This window comes from Lynx canadensis, chromosome A2, assembly GCF_007474595.2.
Source record: "Lynx canadensis isolate LIC74 chromosome A2, mLynCan4.pri.v2, whole genome shotgun sequence".
NCBI lineage: Eukaryota > Metazoa > Chordata > Mammalia > Carnivora > Felidae > Lynx > Lynx canadensis.
Genome location: NC_044304.2, coordinates 80,276,584 through 80,302,428, shown reverse-complemented (window position 1 = coordinate 80,302,428; position 25,845 = coordinate 80,276,584). Strand labels below are relative to the sequence as shown.

At 37.2% G+C, this 25,845-nt stretch overlaps 1 protein-coding gene across 1 annotated transcript in view; it reads right to left on the bottom strand.

Annotated features, from left to right (window-relative positions):
* Positions 1–25,845, bottom strand: part of RELN (reelin) — a 532,864-nt gene that overhangs the window by 249,563 nt on the left and 257,456 nt on the right. The window contains 3 exon segments of the mRNA XM_030307797.1: positions 6,500–6,551; positions 11,870–11,925; positions 11,928–11,965. Of these exon segments, the coding sequence (XP_030163657.1) occupies positions 6,500–6,551; positions 11,870–11,925; positions 11,928–11,965 (146 nt within the window).

Genomic DNA, 25,845 nt, shown 5'->3' with positions numbered 1-25,845 from the left:
TGTAGAACAATGATTACATTACACTTGGATTTTATTTCCTTTGTTACTGAGACTGCCAGAAATATCTTAAGGGAATTAGCCCATGACATCAAAATAACCTACTATAAATAGAGCAACATCTTGATAACATGCATAAAAGTACTACCTGATGAATAGTCATTAAATGATGACTCTCAATTTAGGCACATAATGCTCTAATTTCCAGGATACTGGTTTAATGTTTCTCAGTTTTCATGTTTGTTTTTATTTCTCTCCTAGAACAAAAACTTCAACTTTATTACCCTTTATGTACTGTGCATTATGTTTTGTTATGTGGCACATCTATATCTATTTGTTCCATTAGTTTGTAAATTTCGTAAAAATGTAATCATGTTTCTACTCTAGTAGTGAGCTAGCTTCTTGCCTTATATCTTGAAAACAAATTGTTTTTACTACATATTACCTTCCTGTACATCAGTTGTCCACAGAGTACTTTGGAATGTAGAATTCACGGGAAAGGGGAAAAAATCTACCTGAGAAGATGAGAATTTGGCCCCACGTGGACTATTTTACGAATTCTCAGACCATGCTAACAGGGATGTTCTCAGATGAGCCAGAGTCTCCCCCACTCCTTGGAGGCATCTGGTTAGCTGTTTACCCCATGTCTCGCTGTGGCTATGTCCTGCTGTGTGGGGCTGCTTCAGGCTCTCATAAAGTACAGGCTGGGATCGCCTGGCCTGTGTCTGTACCAAGACAGCAGCTCATGCCTTGCTGAAGTTCAGGGGCTGTAGCCAAAGGGGCAGCAGTCTGATTTGTGGGTAAGAAGCAGGGAAGGAAAAAATGGTTACTGTATCGGATAATGCTTTGTGGCAGCCCTGGGAAGCATCCTGGGGCTTCTCAGTCCCAAATGACAGGGATGAGAATTGTGACTGAAAGGAGCCCACAGATATGACTTTAATTAAGAACGGCTCCATTCCGCATGAGAGGAGATCCTCAAATAACTCTTGGATGTGTCAAGAGCAAGGAATTCAATTTTGGTAAAATAGGATGACTGAAGTTGAGATAAATTATTATTTTATTAATACAAATTGTCAGCCTTAGAGAAATCAACATGTCCAAAATCTTTGATTGTCCCAAAAGATCAATCAGTTAATCAATCACTTGAATATGGAAATAGAGAGTTTATGTCTCCCCCTCTATTTTGCCCACCAAAAAATATCCTTTGAGGGGGGATTATTGCATATTTTTAGCTGAAGTGCATATTTCAAGGACAGTACTGTTAAGGACCATTATATGGAAGTAAAATGTCCATTTTAAGCATCTACTGAAAACTGATATTAAGTATTAAGGGAGGTCAAATAAAGTACAACAGTAAAAATCCTCAAAAATATTCTGTACTACACTCAAAACATGTTTCCTTTAAACTCAAAAAACCTCTTCTATGGTGTAGAAAAAGGGCTGGGTTTTAAAAGCAACTCGTCCTTACTTCCTGTTTTGTATTCGTTTATCTTTAGAATGAGGCTACTGGCAATAATTTGTTTTGACCGACTTTGTTAGTAAACAGGCTACTGGATCTACAAACCTTTCTTACTGAATAAATGTGACAGTATGTGATTTATTGTACTTAATATTTTGCCCCTTTAGTCACTTCCTTGGCTGAAATCCCCAAACATCATTAGGTGACTTCTTTCAGTTTATGGCAGATGGACAATGACCACAGGATATAAAATGAACAGCTGTCCTCCTCCCCTTTTGTACCTTTCTCTCTTTAAGTCCTATTCCCATTCTCCTCAGTTCCAAATATTTTATTTTTCCTCTTTACTGCCACTCCCTATCATGAGAGAGAAGGAACGAATTCTCTCCCAATTTATGGAATATGATGCTATTTTCAGCCACTTTTGGATGCCACCCATTTGCAAGTTTCTTCCTAAGCCCATAGCATAGAACTTTCAACAGATCCTATGCTGGGAGAACATAAGGAAGAGAAATGCAAATGTGTCAGGCTTTGCCAGGTTTCCCTGCCAAGCAGCCCTCCTTTTCTCAGGGCCAAGGCCATACAGCCTAGCCCTAGTGCTTAGGTCTGGCTCATTTTCTAGGACTGATCCCCACCTTAGGCAGCAGGTGTTAAGTACTGCCCCTCCCCAACCCCAGCAATTTGAAAATTCAGCATTACCACCTTGCTGCAATTCTGGCTTTGACCTTGATCTTAAGGTCTTAGAATGGCCTCTGCCTTGGTCTCCCTGCAGGCTTCCATCTCTCCAACCTTCATTGTGGTGATTAGCCTCTAAAGCAGTACCACACCTGCTCTTAGCAGTCTCCCTTCCAAATGATAAGTCCTGCCACTGGACCTCCTCTGTCTGGATTTTCCAACAGGCTGTGCTCTCACTCTTCTCTGTGGTCTGCACCCATTCTTTGGCTTTTTCCTCACACATGGACCCCCCCCAGCCCCCCACCTATTTGGTAAATAAAGTCCTTGCAGGTTGGGCAGTGTCTTGGGTTTAACCCAAATCTTTAGGATATTCCTAAGTAAAACCAAAGAAAAAAGGTACTAATTTTATAAATTATGAACAACTAGTAGATTCTAGCTAGTTCAATATAACAAACTGATAATTCATGTATATATATTTCTGCCCACGGGTTTCACTAAAAGCATGCTATACTGTGATTCTATGTTTCCTTCTGGTCAACTTTTCCACTGATTGAGGTCTCAGATCTCCATGTCCAAATCCTGTCTTGGATGAAATGTCTGCATGGAACCAATTTAGCACTTGGTTACATACTATTACAGATGTCTCTGCAATAGTGACCTGTCACTCAGGCAAGAAATACTTATGAGCATCTACTTATTTTGAGTCCCTGGGCTAGGGCTGAGAATACCATGATGGACAAGACAGATTTACCTCCTGAGCCAAATTCTGTTCTTCAAGGCATAGGTTTCTGAATGCTTTACCTTTAATCCCCATTTGGCCTACAAATTCTATTAATATGAAGAAAGAGCTAGGCTAAACTAAACAAGCATAGTACCTGGCAAGATCTTATTGAGTGAGTCAGTGTAGACCTTATAGCAAGGAAGAGAAGACACAACTATCCAAAAGATCTTTCTTAAGAATTAATTTCATTATATTTCTTTATTGCCCAGGAGAGAAAGAGGCCATTTCTGACTTCTATTGACTATTAAGTTTAAAACTCCCGGTGATGTATATTAACTTTTCAAATGGACACAATTTTCTCTGACATTGACCATGGCCATCCTTTGGCCAGTCTTTCTCTCTGAGAGGACACTCATGTTCCCATCCTATACCTTGCTTCTGTCACTCTGTCTCCTCACCTGGAAAACCTTTGTCCTTTCCAATGACTCCAGTTGTTGGGGTTCAGGGATTCTCCTCTCTAAGAAGGCAGAAGGCCTGACCTGCTCTACTGACCTGCTCTACTGTGAAGGACCCTGCCACCATGGGGACCTGTACACATGTCATCTCTGTTTATAATAATCTGGCAAGCTCTCTAGAGGTTTCATGTTCTGTATGCATCCAGAGCCTTCTACCAAACCACGAAGTCTGTAAAAACATTTTCTCTTTCCTTTCTTTTTTTTCCTTGTCTTTCTAGAGTTAGAGTTAGCTCAGGAAAAGGCTGGCAGGCACACAGCAATACTCAGCGACATGTTGTCAAGTGAATGAAGGACAAAAAACACCATCAGCACTTCCCTTGGACCTAGGACACTGCCTGAGAAGGCAGTTTGGAGACACCTGTAAGATAACGGTTTGCAAGGGCATAATCTCAAATTTTTCTTCGTATCCCGGAGGAAATCTAAAGGAAACAGGTAAATCCTGTAAGGCTAGGACCATAAATTCTACTAGGTGACCCTAATGAATCAAGTGAGGGTTATAGCAGATCAATGCCTTCAGCACAGAAATAGATATGAGATCTTTCATTGGAATGGAAAAATGAGAAGTTCTTCTAAGAACATTTTAGGACACTTTTCCTGATGCTTTAGCTATTGATAACCCAATAAATTTCAGGTTCCCGAGTTGTGTTTTCAGGATGCTTTAAATTTAAAATTCATTTGGTTAAGGTAGCCTGTATATTTATGCATATGTTTCTAAGTGTGTGCATGCATGTCTCTGTGTGTATAGGTGTATATATTTAGAAAGGCCTGGGAGTGCATTACATGATAGAGTTTATTTGATAACCTTAGTAATCCAAGACATTTCTATACAGATACCCATAGACTTGGTTCTTGGGATTCCCTTGGATAATGCTTGTCATGGGACTGAAAATGTTTACAAGCACAATATAAAAGCTTCAAGGCAATAATTATTCAATTGTGGTTATATGTCCACAATTGTGAATGCAATTCACCCACTGAAGCCACAAATAAGACAGAATTCCCTAGAAAATTGTCTTTAATACATCTGAATCATCACACTACACAATGACCTTTAAACTCCTAAAGGATTTCCAAGGCATTGACACTAATCTAGCCATATTTAAACACACTCTTAGTACAGATTTGGATAATTCCACAACATACAAAGAAATATAAATGATTGTGTACATATAATTTTTTTTTAGTAACACATTCAAAATAATTTTTGACAGGAGTATAAATACAATGGCTTCTATTTGGCTGCATTTGCTATTTTGGTATTTGGTTATTGTGAGACTAAATAAAGCTGAGGATGAATTCATGCAATTATGACATCTCTCAAACCTGTGTGCATGCCCCCATCTAGCCCTCACACCATCCATGTGAACAGAATGATGCTACTCCAAGTACTCATAATGAGATACACAAAACCATTTTTGAAAGCTCTGTCCACTATACTGAATCTACCACTCACCACTATACACTATATACTAGAGGTTTGCCACTACATGGTTTCTTTTTTCTTTCTTTCTTTCTTTTTTTAATGTTATTTATTTTTGAGAAGAGAGAGACAGAGCACAAGTGGGGGAGGGGCAGATGAGAGAGGGAGACGCAGAATCCAAAACAGGCTCCAGGCTCTGAGCTGTCAGCACAGAGCTCGCCGCGGGCTCGAACTCACAGACTGTGAGATCATGACCTGAGCCGAAGTCAGACGCACAACCAACTGAGCCACCCAGGTGCCCATGAAACATATTTTACTTTCTTTGGTTAAGATAATATCTGAAATTAATATTCATTGCCCTAACAAAAACTTAGAGTAAATACTTGGAAAACAGATAAAAGGAAAACATTTTCAGCTTTTTAAAAAATATAAATAGCACAAAATTTAAACACATTGGTTCTGGTTATGAAACTCTAAGTTACTTGCCTATCATGCTAGGGATTTAAAAAATTGTTTTTGTAGCACCCCAACTTTGAAAAAATCAACTTTGTTTGTTTCTGATTATAGAAGTATTACATTTACAGAAAATTTAGGATGCACTTGCTGACAGATCAAAAAAACCCCTCTCATAAAAAAAAGCTCATTATTTTGTTTTTGCTAACGCTTTCTTTATGACCACATATGGACTTCTGAGTAGTCTGTAAATTGTTGTAGTCATGCTATCAATGTGAGAAGAAAACAGCCCAAACTGTAACAAGGCAGTTTCACATCATACCTACAGATGCTTAAATCAGGCTCCGCAGATGAGAAAGTGACATCTACATGGCTGGAAAAAAACTGCTCTGAGGCACAATCAACCAGCGTGAGCCCCTACCTTGTGATCAGGACGAGAAGGGGGTGGGGAGATTGGGGGTGATCTGGAAGAAGGGGTCCCCAGGGCATAGCTACTGCAATCTTCATGTCATAGGCAGAGGCCAGGAAGAGGTTTCCATGTTACAGGACCAAGATCAATAAAACTGGCCCCCATCTAGAAAGGCAGTACCTTTCTTTAGCTAGAACATTCCTACCGGAAACCCGTACATGGTACTTATTAATATATGCCTTTGGAAATTAGAACGGAAAGTAACAAAGATAACAAACTGCAAACGCTTGATCAAAAGGTACTTACTTTTACTGAATGCTTCAGATAGGAATTTTTAACTCTAATGCAAAAGCACTTAAAAGAAATATTGCCAGGTAGAGTCATTTTTAAATGATCCATGTCTGAATCAAACATAGATTATTTATGTCAACCATGAAGTCCTGACTGGTTTCTCTCAGGGAACAGTAATTATCTCTTTCACTACCAGCCAGTAAAAATGCAGGAAATTTAACAGATTTTTAATTTTAATATGAGCAAAACACAACCAGTAAGGTAATTCTACTGCTGTAACAGTATAATCACAAACATTCAAAATCCATATGTAAATCACTTTAAAACGGTTGGATTATCTGTATCATTCTTAAATACTGCTCCCTGCTGGAGAGAAATGAGAACAGAATGCAGCATTTACAATTTCAATTTCATTTTAAAAATGTGTTAAATTATTTACAGCAAACGTTAAGACAGACTCCTTCTCTAAATCTAAAAGCATTTGGCACTATACTCCTGATGGTACACTATGATTAAAACAAACACTTCCAGGTTAAATTGCTATAATGCTAAAAACACTTACCAATGGAAAACTGGAGGACAGAGGCTGTTGTGGTATTAAGGCTTGTGGTAATCTAGAAAAAGGAATATACCAAAATAAGACAAGACAGACAGGAGGATAAAGAGAAAAAGCTGTCAGGAAGAAAGGAGAGTGAAAAGAGGAAAGAGTGTATTTATTCAGTGGTTGGCTTATTTTCATTAGTAAGTCTGAATGTGAATACACTTCATGGTTTCTCTATGGGAACAACGGTAAGATCCTGACTCAGGCACTCATGGTACATGTTTTCTCAGGGTCCTGTTGAAAACCCATTTTTATTGTGATCTGCCAGGTAATCTTGTGAGGATACTTATTAACACAGCCCCCTCCCCTCCCCCCTCAACTTCCCCTCCATCCTACACCAAAAGAGCTAAAGCCCAAGCAAATGCCATAAAAAGGCTCTCAAATAAAACCAGGAAGTCAGTTAAGAGCAAATGAGAAGAAAAAGATTAGTGTGGGAAAAGTAGATAGAAATACATCAGCTAATAAGGGTATAAGATTTTGTTAGGGGATGGTAAAAATGTTCTACAGATGTGATAATGACTGCATGATTTTGTGACTAAATTTGAACTGCATACTTTAAATAAATGAACTGTAGAATACTATATGTGGAATATTTGTCAATAAAATCATTACCTTTCCAAAAAAAGTAATCAAATTATAAGCTTAGAAATATCCTTCCAATACATTTCTATTACTTCCTATTAGTTTCTCGAGAAGCATGCTTAAACAACTTTCCCCCTGCTGAAGAAGAATGGTAACTTATTTAATTTTTAATAATTTAAATTAAAAAAATTTTTAAATGTATTCTGTGAAGCAGCGACTTTGACCCATACCAGCTCAAATGAGATGACATTAGGGTTCTCATTTTCAAAGACTCCTCTTGTTGGTTTTCTGACCCTGTAAAGCATCTAGAAATTACAAAGTGGACAACTGTGTTTCCACCATGGCAAAAGCAGTCGGCTGTCTTACTTCCACTTTTTCTATGTCATAATATCATCCTGAGATTTATCCCTGCACTTTATCAGTGCCCACAAGATGGAGTCCACAACTGTGGAAGGATCAGGAGATACCCAGGTCATGAATCTCTGGGGGGAACTGGTGGAAAAAAGAGCAAGCCTCCTGTTTAGTCAGAATTCAGCTGAGATGTATCAAAAGATCAGATGGATGCTTTCCATTTCTACAACACAATTTGGAAAGATGGCTGAATGTACGCTTTAAATACGTGACTTTAAAATTCATGAAGAAGCAGGAAAGGTAGAAGAGGGGAGGGCAAGAGACACATTTTATAAGTTGTTAAATATCACTATAGATATCAGCTCCTAATTGATTTTAACCATAGCAAAAATCATTGGTGTCAGGGTGTCCAGAGGAAATTCTCCTCCATATAATTTAAAATCCCTCATTATCACAGATTATCTGCAACAAGAAAACTGGCCCTTCATGTCTACAGCCCTGTTTCCCCTCTCTTCCCCTCACCAGAGTCATTAGAGAAAAAATGGATCAACAGAGTTTTTCTTTAAACAACTATGATATTAGCTCCTTTTCAAGATTCCTTTAAAGGAATCTGTGTTGTTTTGGTTTGTTTTTTTTTTTTCCACAATTTTTAGAGTGAGTTCAACTATTTGTCCTCATGGTTTTTTCACTTGGAAAATTCGATCTTACAGTCCAAAGAGGCACATGAAAATCTGTAAAGTTTTCACATAAATTGAATGAATGCTCATTCCACCTCTGATTTTATATAACTCAGTAGATTCCCAGGTGAATCATGAAACACTCCTGAATAGAAGTTCTTTTAAACAATGGTATCAGATAAGCTAAGCACCATGGTTATTGCAAGGCTGGTGTATTAGGTATACTAGAGAGTCTTAGATACTTATCCTGCTGGGTGTAATAAATGAGGCGGTGTCACCTGCATGATGAAGTTCCACAGACGTGACCACTGCTAGCACGCAGTAAGTTGCCTGGAATGTTGCCAAATTTCAAATTAACGTGCTAACTGAGAGTGACCCTGACTTAGATTAGTCATTGATTCTACATTTCTTCACCAGGGAAGCTAAGGACTGGTAGAATAGTTAACTCTCACTGCTTTACCTTTACCCATTTTTTAGCCCATTAGTAAAACTGTCAGCTACAAGAAGGAATAGGAAAGATGAAGAGAAAAAATAACAAAAAGCATTGCCTATAAAAATCTGTTCACCTATATTTTAGGTATTAATAAATTTATGTATTAATAAATTATTTATTATCCTGGAGTTCACACATGTAATTTTAGTTTGGCAAAGTCATAAAGTGTTTACATAGGACCTTCTGAAAATGAAGGGTCTCTTAAATGGCTTTTGAAAAATAGTACAGCAACTCTGAATGTCTGACAGAACTTTTCTCCTACCAAATTTCAATGGTCTTGACTTATCAATTAGACCCCAACCATAGAAAATTACTACAATCACTAAATGAATCTGAATTCACCACAGGCTGAGGCTGTGGATTCTGCACATCATCCCTGCAAATTTTGGGGGTTTGATCCGTTTTAGCTCAAACTCTTCCTTGTAACAAAAATGCATTTGCAGGGGCGCCTGGGTGGTTCAGTCAGTTAAGCGTCTTAGGCTCAGGTCATGATCTCGCAGTTTGTGAGTTCAAGCCCCACATCGGGCTCTGTGCTGACAGTTCAGAGCCTGAAGCCTGCTTCTGATTCTGTGTCTCCCCACCTTCTCTCTGCCCCTCCCTTGCTTGTGCTGTATCTCTCTCTGTCTCTCAATAATAAATAAATGTCAAAAAAAATGTTTTTTAAAATAAAATGCATTTGCAATAACTGAGAATAATTCAATAAGTAATTTCTTTAAAAGCACTGAAGGTCGCATAACCACTTGTTTCATGCTCTGAGAGAGCACATTTTCTCTTAAAGGACAGGATGAGTGACTTCCTCATTACCTTCACGCCAGACCAGCAAAATGAGTAAAGTTACATGTCACCACCTGAAACATGGAGACCTCAGTGAGCTAAATAAACACGTGAGGGCGGCCACACAGCAGCAGTGGAGACATAACTGAACGGTATGCCCATGCAACCACAGATGGCACCTTTCACTGACTTTGGGCTTTTATTAAAATAAAATGACCACGTGACTAACTCACAAAATGGAGATGCTCTTGGTGGCAGTATAAAAGATAAGAGCATTAGCCTACTAAGGTTCTTTGCCTGTGGTTCTCTGCTTCACAAATTCAAGAATTACATTTATGAAAAATAAGAAGGCATATTTGTTAAAAAGTGATGTTTGGGGGGCTAATACCTTTCATCAGTTCTCATACACAACAATTTGGACTGTATTCCATCTTGAGGTACCCAAGCAATATCTGAATTTTAGAAAACATAATACCATGTAAACTGACAACCGAATTTCTCCCTTTCATTCAGTTGATCTGTCATCTGTAAAACACAACTTGGGTGTAATCTCTATTTTTGGTCCCAGGACACAAATGCAGCATAAAATTATTGAGAATTAGAAGTTGCTAGGGTGGAAAATCTGAGTGTCATCCCTATTTTGTTAATGTATCTTTATTCTATTCCCATGAAGTCCGAACACAATCCCTCATACTTAGATGGGAATATAAATCTGCATGTGTTTTTTTTTTTCTTCCTTGGATGAATGTGATTATTTTGAATGTTTTCTTTTTTAGTTGGAAGGCTAATTTCACGCTAATTATATAATACAATTCAAAACTAGCCCATTGGGTATATAAACTCTAATGCTAAATAAATTGAGTGAAATAATCAGGATTAAAATACACATGGATCAAATAAACTAGATACTTCAGTTTTTATGCTACTGAAATATGAATTTTGGCATCATACTCTGAGAGATACTTCTTTCTTATTAATCAGTAGAACAAAAAAAAAGAATTTTTCAAGCATTTCTAGAAATATTACTGAATGGGAGAACATTCTAAAAAGGCATTATCCTAAGCTCAATTAACTACAGTAAAATTTTATTTTGTTTTAAGGTTTATAGATAATTAATTCAGTCATGGTACATTATTTAAAGTGCACTGGCAAATCGATTTTTTCAAGAAGAACTTCACTACCAGAGTCACATTTGTCTGCAGGAATATTATAACACCTTGTGAGACTTGAATTATGAGCACCTATTATTTTAATTTGCATCCAATTAATTCTGTTTGTGTTCTAATTTCAGCTAAAAACTCTTCAATTTATCAATGTTCTGCAGCTCGAATCTTTAATAAATTAAATGTATCCATTGCCATGAAAGGGATATTCAAGCAGCATAAAATAAGAACCATGTTATAAAAATTAATGGACTTTCACTTTGATAACTAAATCTTCTTTTAATTGCTTAGCTAGTTTCTCCTCCCCTTTGTGTTGTGGAAGCCAGTCTTTGGACCACTTTTAAAGTTAATGAATTTCAAACAAAATGTGTGATGTAGGGGTGAAAAACACAACCTGTTACCTAAAAGCCCCATGATAAGGAAGATGTGGGAGGAAAAAAGAAGTATGGAAGCTCAAGCTGAAAACCAGAAAAGCAAAGCATAAGAGATGTTGTGAGTAGAAACATTTCTTGTTAAGAAATTGAGCCAGGAGTGAAACGTAACAATTGCTTTTATATCCTTTTTCAAGAATGTGAAATGTAGTCTTTCTGCCAGAACCACGTAACAACAAAAGGCTCATTAGCCACATGCTGATGGCTAGTGATTTTGTGGCTTTTAATTTTAAATGCTCATGTTTCATTTTATGTATGATCCAAGAACTTCTCTTTGGTAAGCAAAGTCTAATCAGTCTAAATGAAAGGAAAGTAGCTCACTCCTGAACAATTTGACACAAACCCAAATTTGTTAAAAACTGGTTTATTCAGTGCACTCCCACTTAAAAAAAAAAATCAGTGAAGTTTCCTTTGTGGTTAGGACACAACATTTTAAAATAATGTGATAAAACTGCTCATCTAACATTTTTGGCTTGCAAAGAGACTGTAAGACATTTAAAGTAAAGCTTTATATAAGAACTTATAAAGTCATAAATTATTTAAGTGTGATACAGATATATGTGTGTCATATATGTCCACACGTCATACCCATATCTTTAAAAAGCCATCTAATCATAATGACGCACCATGTATAATGAGATCCATTGACGTTGTCAATTTTATTCCCGAATTATTTTTACATTTGAAAATAAACTAAAATCTACTGCTCCCAATTTTGAGATATTTGTAATAGGGTTTATAATATAAATAATACTGCAAATTTTCATATGACTTATATGAGCATTGAAAGAATATTTTGTTGGCAAAAACCCCATTAAGACAGTGTATTTGAATAATGTACATAAATAGCATGTACTTACCAATTCTCTTGGACCATATGGCTCACAGAAGGTGACAGCATTGCCATGCATAATGCACCACACTGTTCTCCAATCTCACAGTTGTTACATTCAACCCTGTGAGAACAGAGAAATGCACCCACAGTCTGAGAATTAAGTAGCACAAAGTGGTTTATCGCTCAGGTAAGGAAAGAGGTAAGTTATTGTTATTTGGTTCAAATCAACATTTTCAGGAAGGTTATAGTTTTTTGGTAGCATGATATGCTCACGAAATGTGAAACCAGAAAGACTTGAACTTAAGTCCCAGTTCTTATATAGTCACTCGCAGTAGTGGGCAAGTTACTTAATCTCCCAAAGTTTTCGGTTTTGTAACCTATAAAATGAGAATAACAACACTAACCTAAATCTTACATAGTCATCATGAGGATTAAACAAGAGAGTGCATGAGACACAGAGGACAGACCCAATCTCCTAGTAGGCACTTAATAATGGCAGATGGTATTATAACAAATAATTATATATAATATATACCATATCCAGTACAATAATGTTTGCAAATATTAAAGACAAGCAAAGTAATATATACTTAGAATGAACTAAACTTGTATCTCTGAAAATAAAAGATGTTTCACAAATTTTCATCTTTTTGAGTTGCTGTGTGAATGTTTAAAATTACTGTCCTCAAATAAATCTGTAAATGTCTATAAAATATACCATGCTAAAAATAATGAAATCAGATTATATTTAACCTGTATATTAATCCAAAATAGAGGCAAATTCTAAATCAAGCAAATTTTGGATACTGAATTAATATATTCATCTTGCAAATAACTTAATTAGTTGCTTTTTTATTACTGTAAAATGAAGTGGTTAGTAAAATCTTAGGACAAAAGCTCAAAAATAAAGTTATTCATGTTTTTAGGAGAAATTGAAGGTATGGATATAACACAATGCCCTGCGTCATGACATTTCAACATACAATCATTACATATCTAACATGTAGGAAGGATAATCTATGTTTCCTCTGTCTGAACCTCAAACCACTGACAGCTGTATTTCATGCAGAAGGACATTTTCAGACTTTCACTTTCTAGGTGCCAAACATGGAAAGGGCAACATGCCCTTTGTTCTTGAGATCACTGTATTCCGCCCTTTCAACTACTTGCAAATTTCAGAAAAAGAGGGAGTAGGAACTCCCATTTAAGTAGGAAGAAGACAAAAGTGTGAAAAGATACCAGGTATCCATAAAGCCAAGGGGCAGAAGCATGGTAAATAAATAAAAACTTGGCAAATAATGTATTTCCTACATGTGAATTGCCTGGATTAAGTAATTGGTATTCTTCTCTTCCATTGAGCTGTTTATAAGCAGATCAATAAAGTCAAGAAACTTTGATTTTTTTTAGAATAAACAGAAAACAATTTCTGATATGAAGTTTAAAATGTTAGTATCTCATAGCATCACAAATCTTAGTAGGAGCTTTGAATCTTCTCTTGATTACTGTGAAGCAAAATTCTGGAAAAAAATCTTTGACTTTAGAAGAAACATAATAGTAGCTTCAGAAGGTGACAAACATATCTCTGGTTCCCTGTTTATGTGTGACATGTTGTATTCCACAAATATCTGTTGAAGGAATAAAGAAATATAAGACAACTCATAAACAAATTATTGTTAAGGCTTGAGGTCTTAGAATAGCACCTGGCACATAGCTAGCATGATGTGGTAGTGTAACTGTCAGCCATTATCATCATCATCATCATCATCATCATCATCATCATCTCTACTACTACTACTACTACTACTACTACTACTACAGATTTCCACCACTTTCATCCAGAACTGGCATATTAGGTTTTTTTCCCCAGAGAACCTATTACATGAACTTCTTACTACTGTTTCTCTATTTTTAAACTGTACATTGATCTTTTCAAGGAGTGTGATTGTGATAAGAGTACAGACAAGTAGCACAAAAATTATAGTGGGGGTCTTACTCAGTGATAGATGAGGATTATTTGGCTTCCAACTCATTGTGAAATGGCTTGAGAGAAACATCAACTTTGACAGAGAAAAATTTTTTAAATGTTCAACTCTCACAATGGCTATCTGACCTTTTCCTCCAGTGAACTCTAAACTAAAAGTTTCACTGTTGGTGAAAAGAAGGAAGAAGTTCCTCTAAGATCAAAAACAAGACAAGGATGCCCACTCTTGCCACTTTTATTCAACACAGTGCTGGGAATCCTACCCACAGTAATCAGACAAGAAAAATAAAAAAGGCACGCAAATTGGTAAGGAAGAAGTAACATGTCACCATTTGCAGATAACATGATACTATGGATAGAAAACCCTAAAGACTCCACCAGAAAACTATTATTACCAATAAATTAATTCAGTAAAGTTGTAGGATATAAAATTAATATAAAGAAACCCAATCCATTTCTATATACTAATAACAAACTAGCAGAAAGAGAATTAAGAAAACAATCCCATTTACAATTGCATCAAAAAGAACAAAATACCTAGGAATAAATTTAACCAAGGAGGTAAAAGAATTGTACTCTGAAAACTACAAAACATTTATGAAAGCAACTGAAGATGACACCATAAGTGGAAAGATATACTGTGCTCATGAATTGGAAAAATAAGTATTGTTAAAATGTACATAACTACTCAAAGCAATCTATAGATTCAATTCAATCCCTATCAAAATACCAATAGCATTTTTCACAGAACTAGAAAAAATAATCCCAAAATATATATGGAATCACAAAGACCACCGAATAGGCAAAGCAATGTTGAAGAAGAGGAACAAAGATGAAAGTATCACAATCCCAAATTTCAAGATATACGACAAAATTGTAGTAATCAAAACAGGACAGTACTAGCACAGAAACAGTACACAGATCAACAGAATAGAATAGAAAGCCCAGACATAAATTCATCCTTATATGGTCAGTTAATCTATGACAACGGGGGCAAGAATACGCAATGGGAAAAAGACAGCCTCTTTAACAAATGCATTGGGAAAACTGAACAACTATATGTAAAAGAATGAAACTGGACCACTTTCTCACATCATATACAAAAATAAACTTAAAACTGATTAAAGACCTAAATATGAGACCTGAAGTAATAAAAGTCCTAAAAGAAAACATAGGCAGTGAACTCTTGGACATGGGTCTTGGCAGTATTTTTTTGGATCTGTCTGCTCAGACAAGGGCAAAAAACCAACCAACCAACCAACCAACCAAACAAACAACAACAACAAAAACAAAACAAAACAAAAAAAAACTATTGGGACTATATCAAGCTAAAAAGCTTTCGTACAGGAAAGGAAACCACCAACAAAATAAAAGGCACCCTACTGAATGGAAGAAATTTGCAAATGATATATCTGATAAGGAGTTACTATACAAAATATATACACAATTCATGTAACTCAATGCTCCAAATCTAAATAATCCAATTAAAAAATGGGCAGAGCATATAAATAGACATGTTTTCCAATGAAGACATCAAAGGGCCACAGACATATGAAAATATTCTCAACATCACTAATCATCAGGCAACTACAAATCAAAACCATAAAGAGGTATTACCCTCACACCTGTCAGAATGGGTAATCAAAAAGACAAGAGATAACAATCATTTGTGAGGATGTGGAGAAAAGAGAATCATTGTGCACTGGTTGGTGCAAATATAAATTAGTCTAGTAAACAGTATAGAGTTTCCTCAAAAAATTAAAAAAAGGAGTATCACATGAGCCAGTAATTCTACCTCTGGATGTTTGCCCAAAGGAAAAAAAAAGTAATTCAAAAGATAAATGCACCACTATGTTTACTGCAGCATTATTTACAATAGCAAAGATATACGAGCAACCTAACTGCCCATCAACAGATAAATGGATAAGGAAGACGTGATACACACACACACACACACACACACACACACACACGGAGAGGAGAGGAGAGGAGAGGAGAGGAGAGGAGAGGAGAGGAGAGGAGAGGAGAGAGAAGAATATCACTCAGCCATAAAAAGAATGAAATCTTGCCATTTGCAACAACACAGATGGACCTAGAGGGTATTATGGTAAGGGAAATAAGTCAGAGAAAAACAAATACCATATAATTTCACTTATATGTATAATCTAAAGAAACATAGAAACAAATAAACAAACAGAGATTAATAGAGAGAGCTGGAGGTTGGTATGGGGTGGGGGAGGGAATTAAAAGGTACAAACTCCTAGTTAGAAAATAACTAAGTCACGGGGCTAAAACAAACAGCATAGGGAATACAGTCAATAATACTGTAATATCTTTATATGGTGACAGATGATAACTACAGTTATCACCGTGAACACATTTTGTAATATACATAAATGTTGAATACCTGAAACTAATGTTTCAGGTACACCTGAAACTAATAAAATATGTCAACTATACTTCAATTTTATTTTTTAAGGTTTTTTAAAATATTTATTTATATTTGAGAGACAGAGAGAGACAGAGCATGAGTGGGGAAGAGGCAGAGAGACAGGGAGACACAGAATCTGAAGCAGGCTCCCAGCTCTGCGCTGTCAGCACAGAGCCTGATGCAGGGCTGAAACTCACGAACCATGAGACCATGACCTGAACTGAAACCAGACGTTTAACCAACTGAGCCACCCAGGCACCATTCAACTTTAAAACTATAATATAGGGGCCCTGAGTGGCTCAGTCAGTTGAGCATCCGACTCTTGGTTTTGGCTCAGGTCATGATCTTGCGGTTGATGAGTTTGAGCCCTGAATCGGGCTCTGTGCTGATGGTGCAGAGCCTGTTTGGGATTTTCTCTCTCCCTCTCTGTCCTATCCCCTGCTTGCTCTCACTGTCTCTCTTTTAAAAATAAATAAACTTAAAAAATTTTGTTTAATAAAATAAAAATACAAGATAAGTTAATGATAAAAGTATCAATGTTGATATGAAGTCTGAGGCTTGATGTCTGAATTCTCATAGCAATCATTCTATCTATAAATATTGATCAGCAGTCTCCAAATCAAAACTGTATAACAGAAAAATAATAGCTTCCCCATAGCTCTTATTAAATGGGATTCAGGTTGTAGCCTAGATACTTGTATATTGTTTAAAGATGATTCCAACATAGATGGCCTACAGCCTGGCATTAGGAACCAGTGACTAGACAACAGATGTTTGATGTGTTTGCAGAACTGCTTTTATTGTGTAAAATAACAGGAATTAAAAAAAAAAACAGTAAACACAAAAAAGCAAACATATAACAGCCCTTCTCTTCATTTGGCTCAGCAACCCTTCCAGACCTTTTTCTTCTTCATTGTGCTATAGATCCAGAAACTTGAAATAAAATTTATAAAGGTGTTGGTACCCTGTTGAACTTAAAGGTTTAGAATTATCATGTATTTAGAATTACTCACTGGGTTGCTGCTATTTGGAAGAACAATGGCTTCGATAAGGATTGATGGAACAAATCCATCAACTTTCTGCCAAGGTCTTTTAAATACCCTTTGCTTGAATTTCTCACAGTCTGATAAATTATAATTTATCATGAATGCCCATCCCTCTGGGTGGTCAAATCCAACATACTCTTAGCTGCCAATGGTGTTATTTATTCATTCATCATTCATTAATTCATTCTTGTAATTAACAAACTTGTGTTAAGGACCTACAGGCACTGTGGCAAGATTTAATGGTACAAAGACCAATAAAACAATGTCATTTTCTTTCAGGAGTTTACACTACAAAAGAAGCAGAGAAACAAGCACACAATTACGATATAGGGTGCCAATGCAATGATAGCCATTTAGTGCCTTCTTATATGTGCCAGATATCCTAAAGCCCATTTAAGTCTCTCAACATCTCTGTAAGATAGTGATCAGCATCCTCATTTTACTAATCAGAAAACTGAGCTTCAGAGAAGGTAAACATTTGCTCAAGCCACACAGCTGTGAAGGTGACAGAGTTGCAATCTGGCCCCAGGTCTTGCTAATTCCATCACCCATAACATTTTCCAGAGCTCCTCACTCCTTGTAACAGGAGTATGCACTGCTTGTGATGGTACCTGATCCAGACTGAGGAAGTAAGAAGAAGTTTCCAAGGGAGGTGGCCCCAGAACTGGTCCTGAATGAGAAATAGGAGTTATTCAAGCAAGGAAGAAAGGTGAGGGTGTGATAGGGCACAAGGAGCACAGAAAAGAAATGATAATGAAAAAAGGAAAAGATAATGACACAGAAGTAGAATTGCCACTTCAGTGCATTAGTATGACTGGAATCATACTGGTACCTATGGAAGGGTGGTAGAGGATAGAGCTCGAAAGTGGGAATAGTTCATGGAAGGCCTCATGCACCATTTACAGAGTGACAGGTACAAGCAACTCTACAAACAATGCCTCAATAAATTCACATAAAACCTCTTCCCTCCATTTTTAATCCCTGTTTAGAGAATGTTAAAATTGAGATTTAGAAATATTAAATGATTGTCCAAGGCTATACACCTTATAAATTATAGAAATGGTATTCAAACTCTCATTATTCTCTTCTGACTGCTCTCAGGTTCTGCCCATAACTAGAGATGACCAGTTGACGATGGTTGTGTGTATTTGAACTTCAGAGAAAGAAGATTGTCACTGACACGACACTTTAAGATATGGCTGCAATCAGGAGTGCATGTTACTGGGAGTCAGGAGAGAGGGGAAGATATTACAACGTGAGAAGAGAAGAGGTCCAAGAATGGATCCCTAGGGAACAATCAATCATATTGCCTTTAGTCTGGTTTCTCTAATCATCATCATGACCTTTCAGTGTAGCAATCTGAGCCTGTCTCCTCTTCTGTTTCCATGATTATTGGCAGTGGGTTCAATTCTGTTCCTAATCATCTGTGTTGTCCATCAAGGTGACTTTCCTAAGAGCGAATCTATAACATGACCTTCCTTATATTTTTTCTATAAAGTTGAGCATTGTAACACTTTGCATATGAATGCCATTATCAGAAAGGAAAAGATAAACCGTAATTTCATCATGAAATAATGATCCTGATGGAGACTAGCTAGTACCAAGGGCAACTAGTGCTCATGGCTTCCCAGAAGAAAAAGTGATCCATGTCAGAGAGAGAAGGTGAGTTTTGAAAACCTACAGATGTAAACAAACATCCAAATTCCAAGAGAAATAATTTCTGAATCACCCCATGATTTAAATCTCTCTTTCTCAGAATGCCTCTGTGTCTAACAACTTAACTTGGTTGAGCAGAATTAGGTACTTAGCCCCTACGTGTGCTCTCTGTGAAGAATATTAGTAGTCTGCAATCCCACTCTTTCCTTACAGAAAAGTTCTACAAGTTCTTAAGAACTTGAATGAGGTTCAATTTGCTGGATGATGAGCAGTGCAATTTTTTTCAGACTCAGAGCAAAAAAAAAGTTAATTATAAAATAAATAAGTCACGGAAATGAAAATTAGAGCATAGGACAGATAGTCAACAATATTGTTATAACGTTGTATGGGGACAGATGATAACTACACTTATCATGGTGAGCATTGAGTAATATATAGAATTGCTGAATCCCTATGTTGTACACCCGAAACCAACATAATATTGTATGTCAGTTATACTTCAATAAATTTTTTTAAAAGGTACTGTTTGTGCCTAACATTTAAATTGTGACCTATCAATCGAATTTTCTGAGGGAAATGATGGGCTTTGTAAAGTTAGGTAGCATATTCTTCAGCGATTGGTGGGAAGAAGGAAGTTTTAAATAATCCCAGTTAAACAGACTTGTTTTTCAATTTAAAAAGGAATGTGACCTCCCAGGCTAAGGATTAGAAATGAATTGCCTCTCTGCCTAACAGTTAAAGTAATACTGAATATTTCTTTAATCTAAGAAAACTACCCCTTTTATTTTCTTTTTTCCCAATATGAAAAACAGAACATAAGAGTCTGATAAATACTGTGGCACATGATCTGAACCACATACCTCGAAATATAATCCACCATGAACAGTATGATTAAAAGGCATTTTAAGGGAAATGCTTGCTATCCCCAAAGACCATGCAAAGCCTGAATCTATTAAGCCCTCTCTGAGCCCATTTATCACATGCTTAGGCTCCACATGAAGCTTATCTATTACTAGAGTTTACAGATCATTGCACGTTCGAGTTAGAGGGCATCTGAAATATCACTGAGTCTCATCACCCCTCATTTTACAAATGACAGAACAGTACTAGAATTCAGGTTCCCTGACTCCTTGTCCAACATTCTTCCCCTGCCCCTCTAATTCAGTCAGTAAGAGGAAAGAACTCTAATTCTATAAAAAAACAATGTGCCTCAAATAAAATGTTTGCCATTCTTTTTACTGCCAGAATTTATTTTGAAAAGCTATGATAACTTTTTCCTAAAAGGTCTTTTTTTTATTTAATAAAAGGATTTTGTTTTGCTAATGAAAATGTACAAGAATAAGAAAAATGTCATGGACTTCATAGGAAATGTCAAGAATGAATTCGCTGGACTGAGGTACATATCAAATACAATCTTCTTTTGCTTATGTACAACCTTAGATAATTCATTACTACACACACACACACACACACACACACACACACACACACACACTATCACATTTGTTTTTTCACTAACCAAAACATAAAAGAAGCAGTAAATATAAAGGCAGGTACTTATTGACCAACACACCAAGGACCAAACCATAAACATAAAAGAAATGCTTTGAACCACGGTTCTGTTTTTCACTATTACAAGCTCTTTGGCAATTTGAAACTTGCTATTTTGGTATCAATTCTCTATTTTTGTTTTTTATTACTTAGGTGGCTGTTTTTGTCTGGGATAAAGAATTATATGTGAGGTGCATTTATGCTGTAGAGGGTAAACTTCTGAAGGTATAATTATGTTTTCAATCCTGACTGAGAAATTATTAGGCTGGAAAACATGCCAAGCACCTATTCAGGAGGCACAGAGGAGGTTGAAATGGCCCTTCAGCCATGCAGTGACTCACACAGGACTTATAGGACACAGGAAAGAGGAGGAGGATTAATGAGAAAATTGGGTTCCTTCGCACAACAGGAGATTTATGAATGGCTGGTGGTGACATCATCCTCATAACAATAAATAAATAATTGAAATATTATTTTCTCAAGAGTAGTCTAATTACATGGCTCATTTTTCTTTTTATATCAGAGTGAAATCACTCAGCCTTTCGTCAACGCATTCTGCTGAAACAAGGTAATCACCTGGAAACTCAATGACAATCAGTTATCATCAAATTCTCATTTGAGATACATGTCGTTTGTCCGCAAGACTGAGGACATCAGATTATCTCTCCATAATTTACTGTCCCTGAAAAAGTCAGTGTCTGGCTCTCAGCCTCAAAGAAGCAATCCGGCATTCTATAAACCAGAATTGTGTATTTACCTGCGTTTCTGAATGGAGATAATGAATGGAGATATTAAAATAATTTTAATATTTGTACTGACTATAAAAAGTACTTTAAAATGGAAAAAGAAAAGAAAACTCTTGTAATTTCCTGACCCAAGGATAACCTGACTCTTCCCCCAGGAACCACTCACACTGCATGTCTGACAAAATCTGATGTGTGAGTTTGCAAGGCAAGGCCGGATCAGGGACTGGCGAATCCACCAAAGTAAATGGGCCTCTGGGGCCCTTTGGTAGCTGGACAGTCAGCTGACTTCTTCTGGAGACACCAGAGGTCCGTGTACTTTCCACTCAAACCTCAACAACCAGAACATTCAACTTTTGACCATATTTTATCAGAGACTTTATAAAGAGACTCTGGGGTGCCTGAGTGGTTCAGTCGGTTAAGCATCTGACTCCTGATTTCAGCTCAGGTCGTGATATCATGATCATGGGACTGAGCCCCACATTGGGCTCTGTGCTGAGCATGGAGCCTGCTTGGGATTTTCTCTCTCTCCCTCTCTCTGTCCCTCCCCTGCTCTCTCTCTCTCTCTCTCAACAAATAAACATTAAAAAGAGAGAGATAATGTTTTATAATGAAGATCGCATAACTACTTTCTTGTGAAAAGATTAAGCTTTAAAAAATCCTATTCTCTTTGCAAATGTAGAATATTTTTAGAAAAACAGCAAGAAACTGCACTCTATAAGACTGAGAATAATATCACCTTCAACAACGTCATGCCTTTTTTTCTAAGAAGCTAACACATACTCTAAATGTGAAAATGACAAACCCCATTTATGGCTCATCCTCATTACTTCTCACTGAGGAAGGTAAAAGAACTCTTTTTACTTCTCTAGGGAGTTTTGAATTTTGATCTCTCCTTTGTTAACAGGTACAATGACAAATATTATTTGGGTTAAAAATAACCCTTCTAATATCCTACTACTGCACGAAATATTCTGACCTCCTACTATGGTGAATTCCACTACATGCTGCTTGAGGAAATATTTTCTCCCTTGTTTCAAATGTACTTGACATTTAATTCCATTGAGTGAGCTCTTACTTCTGTCATCTAAAGCAGAGATTAAAGAAGGAAATAATAAGCCTCAAGATTCACACCTTATTTTATTGGTAGGACACCTCCTGGTTAACCTTTCTATTGTAGATGAAGCTTTTCCCCAGAGCAATGACATCATGGTAAGAAAAGGAGAGGAAGGAGTTGGGGGAGGAGGCAGGAGAAGAGGGTTACAGGAGAGTTTTGTAATAAAAGAAAAAATTTATTAACAAAAGAGAAGAAAGAGAGATAGTGGGAAGAGGTGGAGAAGTCAAGAGGGAGGAAATGAGAGAAAAAGTAGAGAAAGATGCACAGAAGGACAGAATATTGGACCATTAAACCCTAAAAAAATCAAATTATAACTTCATAACTCACAAATGCATGGATATATTAGAGATTCTGGCAAAGGTATGTCATCAGAGAAAGATATATCTTGCCTGACTTTTCTCAGCTATTCATGATCTCGCTTGCTCACCGGCTCTTGAAAAGAAATGTAAGGTTTATGCTCTGTGTTACATTGGGTAAGTTTATAAGGTCATGTGTCTTGTAAGTGATCATCATGACCAAAAACATCCCCTGGAAATCCTTCAGCAGTGCTGTAGAGCCCCTGGTGTCTGTGGTCAGTTCTCCCCTTCACCCAGCACGGGCTTCCAGCCTTACTGCTTGTGGGCCTGCTGGACACTGAGCAAAGTGGATGTGCTTTTATCCAGTTTCCTTCCTGGTGACACCATTCATCAGTCTAACTTTTTTTTCTGATTTCCTGGAAACCGCTTACATTGTGATTCTCACAGTTGGCTACTAAATGGAGGCCTCTCTGCTTTTGTTATTTATGGGGCAATCAAGATACCAATGAACTGTGAGGTAGTTTAACTATTTGCTTGACTTCTTTTCTCTTACGGGCTGTTTTAATCACTGAGCTCCAGCTGAAATAACTTACACCCCTCATCCTAAAACCTCAGTCTTTTTACATTCCTTGTTCACATAATTATTTTTCTCAAAGAAAATAAACTTTAATAGGCCAAATCACCCATGTTTTTGCTCTATTTCAGAATAACTGTTCCAATAAATTAGTATTTTCTTTTCTTTTAATGTTTATTTATTTATTTTGAAAAAGCAAGCATGAGTAGGGGTAGGGGCAGAGAGAGAGGGAGAGAGAATCCTCACTGCCAGCACAGAGCCCGACTTGGGGCTCCATCTCATGAACCATGAAATCATGACCTGAGCCGAGATCAAGAGTCAGACACCCAACCAAATGAGCCATCCAGACGCCCCTTTAAATTAGTACTTTCAAGAGAATACCAGATGCAGCAGAGTTTGTGATCTCTGCTTCCCTGGTCCTTCAGTATGATCTTTTAGAGATAAAAATGGAAATATTCTAGTCTCTTCTTGATTCAAGCAATCCTTAGCTCTAAGTTGAGGGGCTTTCTGTATGATAAACCAATGGACAGAGGTCTCCACGTACCAAAGGATCTGAGACAACTTCATTTGTGTCTTTCTTCCTGATATCTCATATCCCTGTTGGCATGACGACTTACTCATCTGAGATGTATCTTTTGAGGACTGACTCCTGTTCTTCCCTGATGTCTGCTGAAAAGGACATCTCTGCTATTGTTATTGTGCTGGAGGGGAAACATCTGTTGTCGTTGAGTTGCAATTTATCATCATGTTTTCTAACAGCCCCGAGTTTCCCACTAGAACATCAGAGCCCGGTGATATTACAGCTCCAAATGCCTTCTGTGATCTTCACAAAACAAGCATTAAAAGGATAATCTGTTAAGCAAAACAAGGATTCCTGCTTGACTTTGTAATTGCTTGGAGGATAAAGACACTTCTTAAGGAAACTTAAATCATTTTCCACAAATCATTCACTTTCTAGTTCCTTTAACTCTCTCTCTGAACTCTTGATAACTGCAAGCTATGAATCAGTAATGTCTCATGTTTCTTATTTTTTCTCATTGCTTTTATTATTATTGAATTTTTTAACTGAGGTAAATTCACACACAGTGAAATATACAGACCTCAAGTTTTGACAAGTGCACACATCTATGTAACCCACGGCCCTCAAGATACATATAACATATTCGTCACCCCCAGAAAGCTCCTCCCACCCTTCTGTCAATCCCCTATCCCAGAAACAATCACTGATCTAATTTCTAGCACTTTAGATAATTTGCCTATTCTAGATTTCATAGAAGTGGAACCATATAGTAAGAACTATTTTGGGTCTGGTTTCTTTCCTTCCACATAATATTTTTGAGATTTAACCATGTTGTTTCCACTATGAACAATTAATTCCTTTTTTTTGCTGAATTTCCATTGTATGGATATATCACTGTTTGTTTTAACATTTTATTTATTTTTGAGAGAGAGAGACAGAGCGCAAGCAGGGGAGGGGCAGAGAGAGAGGGAGACACAGAATCAGAAGCAGGCTCCAGGCTCTGAGCTATCAGCACAGAGCCCAATGTGGGGCTCAAACCCATGAAACGTGAGATTATGACCTGAGCTGAAGCTGGAGGCTTAACCGACTGAGCCACCAAGGGCCCCTATATCATTGTTTATCCATTCTCCTGCTGATGGGTAGCTGGAATGCTCCCAGTCTAGGGTTATTAGCTATGATTCTTCTTAATAAAAAAAAAAAAAAATCAAGACTGTACTCCATTCATATGAAATACTGGCAGTATTTACATCATACTAAAATAGTTTAATTTATAAAAAGGAACTATGAAAGATGATGTACAAGTAGTAGATGCTTAAATGAAATGTTAATGAGATAAAGCATATTTATAGGTCTTTAATTTCTTCTAACTTTAGTTATATGCGGGTTTTCTTCCCGCCTCCTTGTTTTTAGGGGTTGGAGGGTTGCCTCTATGTGAGTAAGATACTACTATCTCTTTTATCCTAGTAACACAATCGTTTGAACACACTTGATATGACAATGGAGAGTTGTCAGCAGTGCTGACAGATGGGTGTTGCTCTCACCCCCTTGGGTTCAATGGCACATCTGAACTGATGAAGCTACTGTCGTGGTTCAGAGGTATACTTGCATGTGGTCCAACATCAGGGCAAAGTGGAAGTACAGAAGCCTCACTCTCGATAAGCCTGAGCTACCACTATATTCCAATCAAGGGGTTTTGTTTTTCTCTTCATTTGTAACTTTACATCTCAGCTCTCATCCAAACAAAGCACTCAGAAGTGACTGAGAGAGTGGAGGAAATACAGGGCTGCTTCCCTAGAGATATTTGGGGAGGAAAGAGCAGAAGGACTCTCTGCTCTGCATTGCAGGGAGGTGGAAGGACTCTAGCGGCATGATGGCAAACCAGAGCACAGAATCAAGGACATGCCCACAGCCCAGGTCCAGGAGCAGCAGAGCAGTCTCCACACCCTCATGCAGGGCTCAAAACAGAGCCATGCCCTGAAGGAATGGCTGGGACAAGTGCAAACTGTCCGTGTGGACCAGCCACCAAAGACTAGATGAGACAGGAAGGCTCCCTGGGTACCTGCAGGAATAGATGACTTGGAGACCA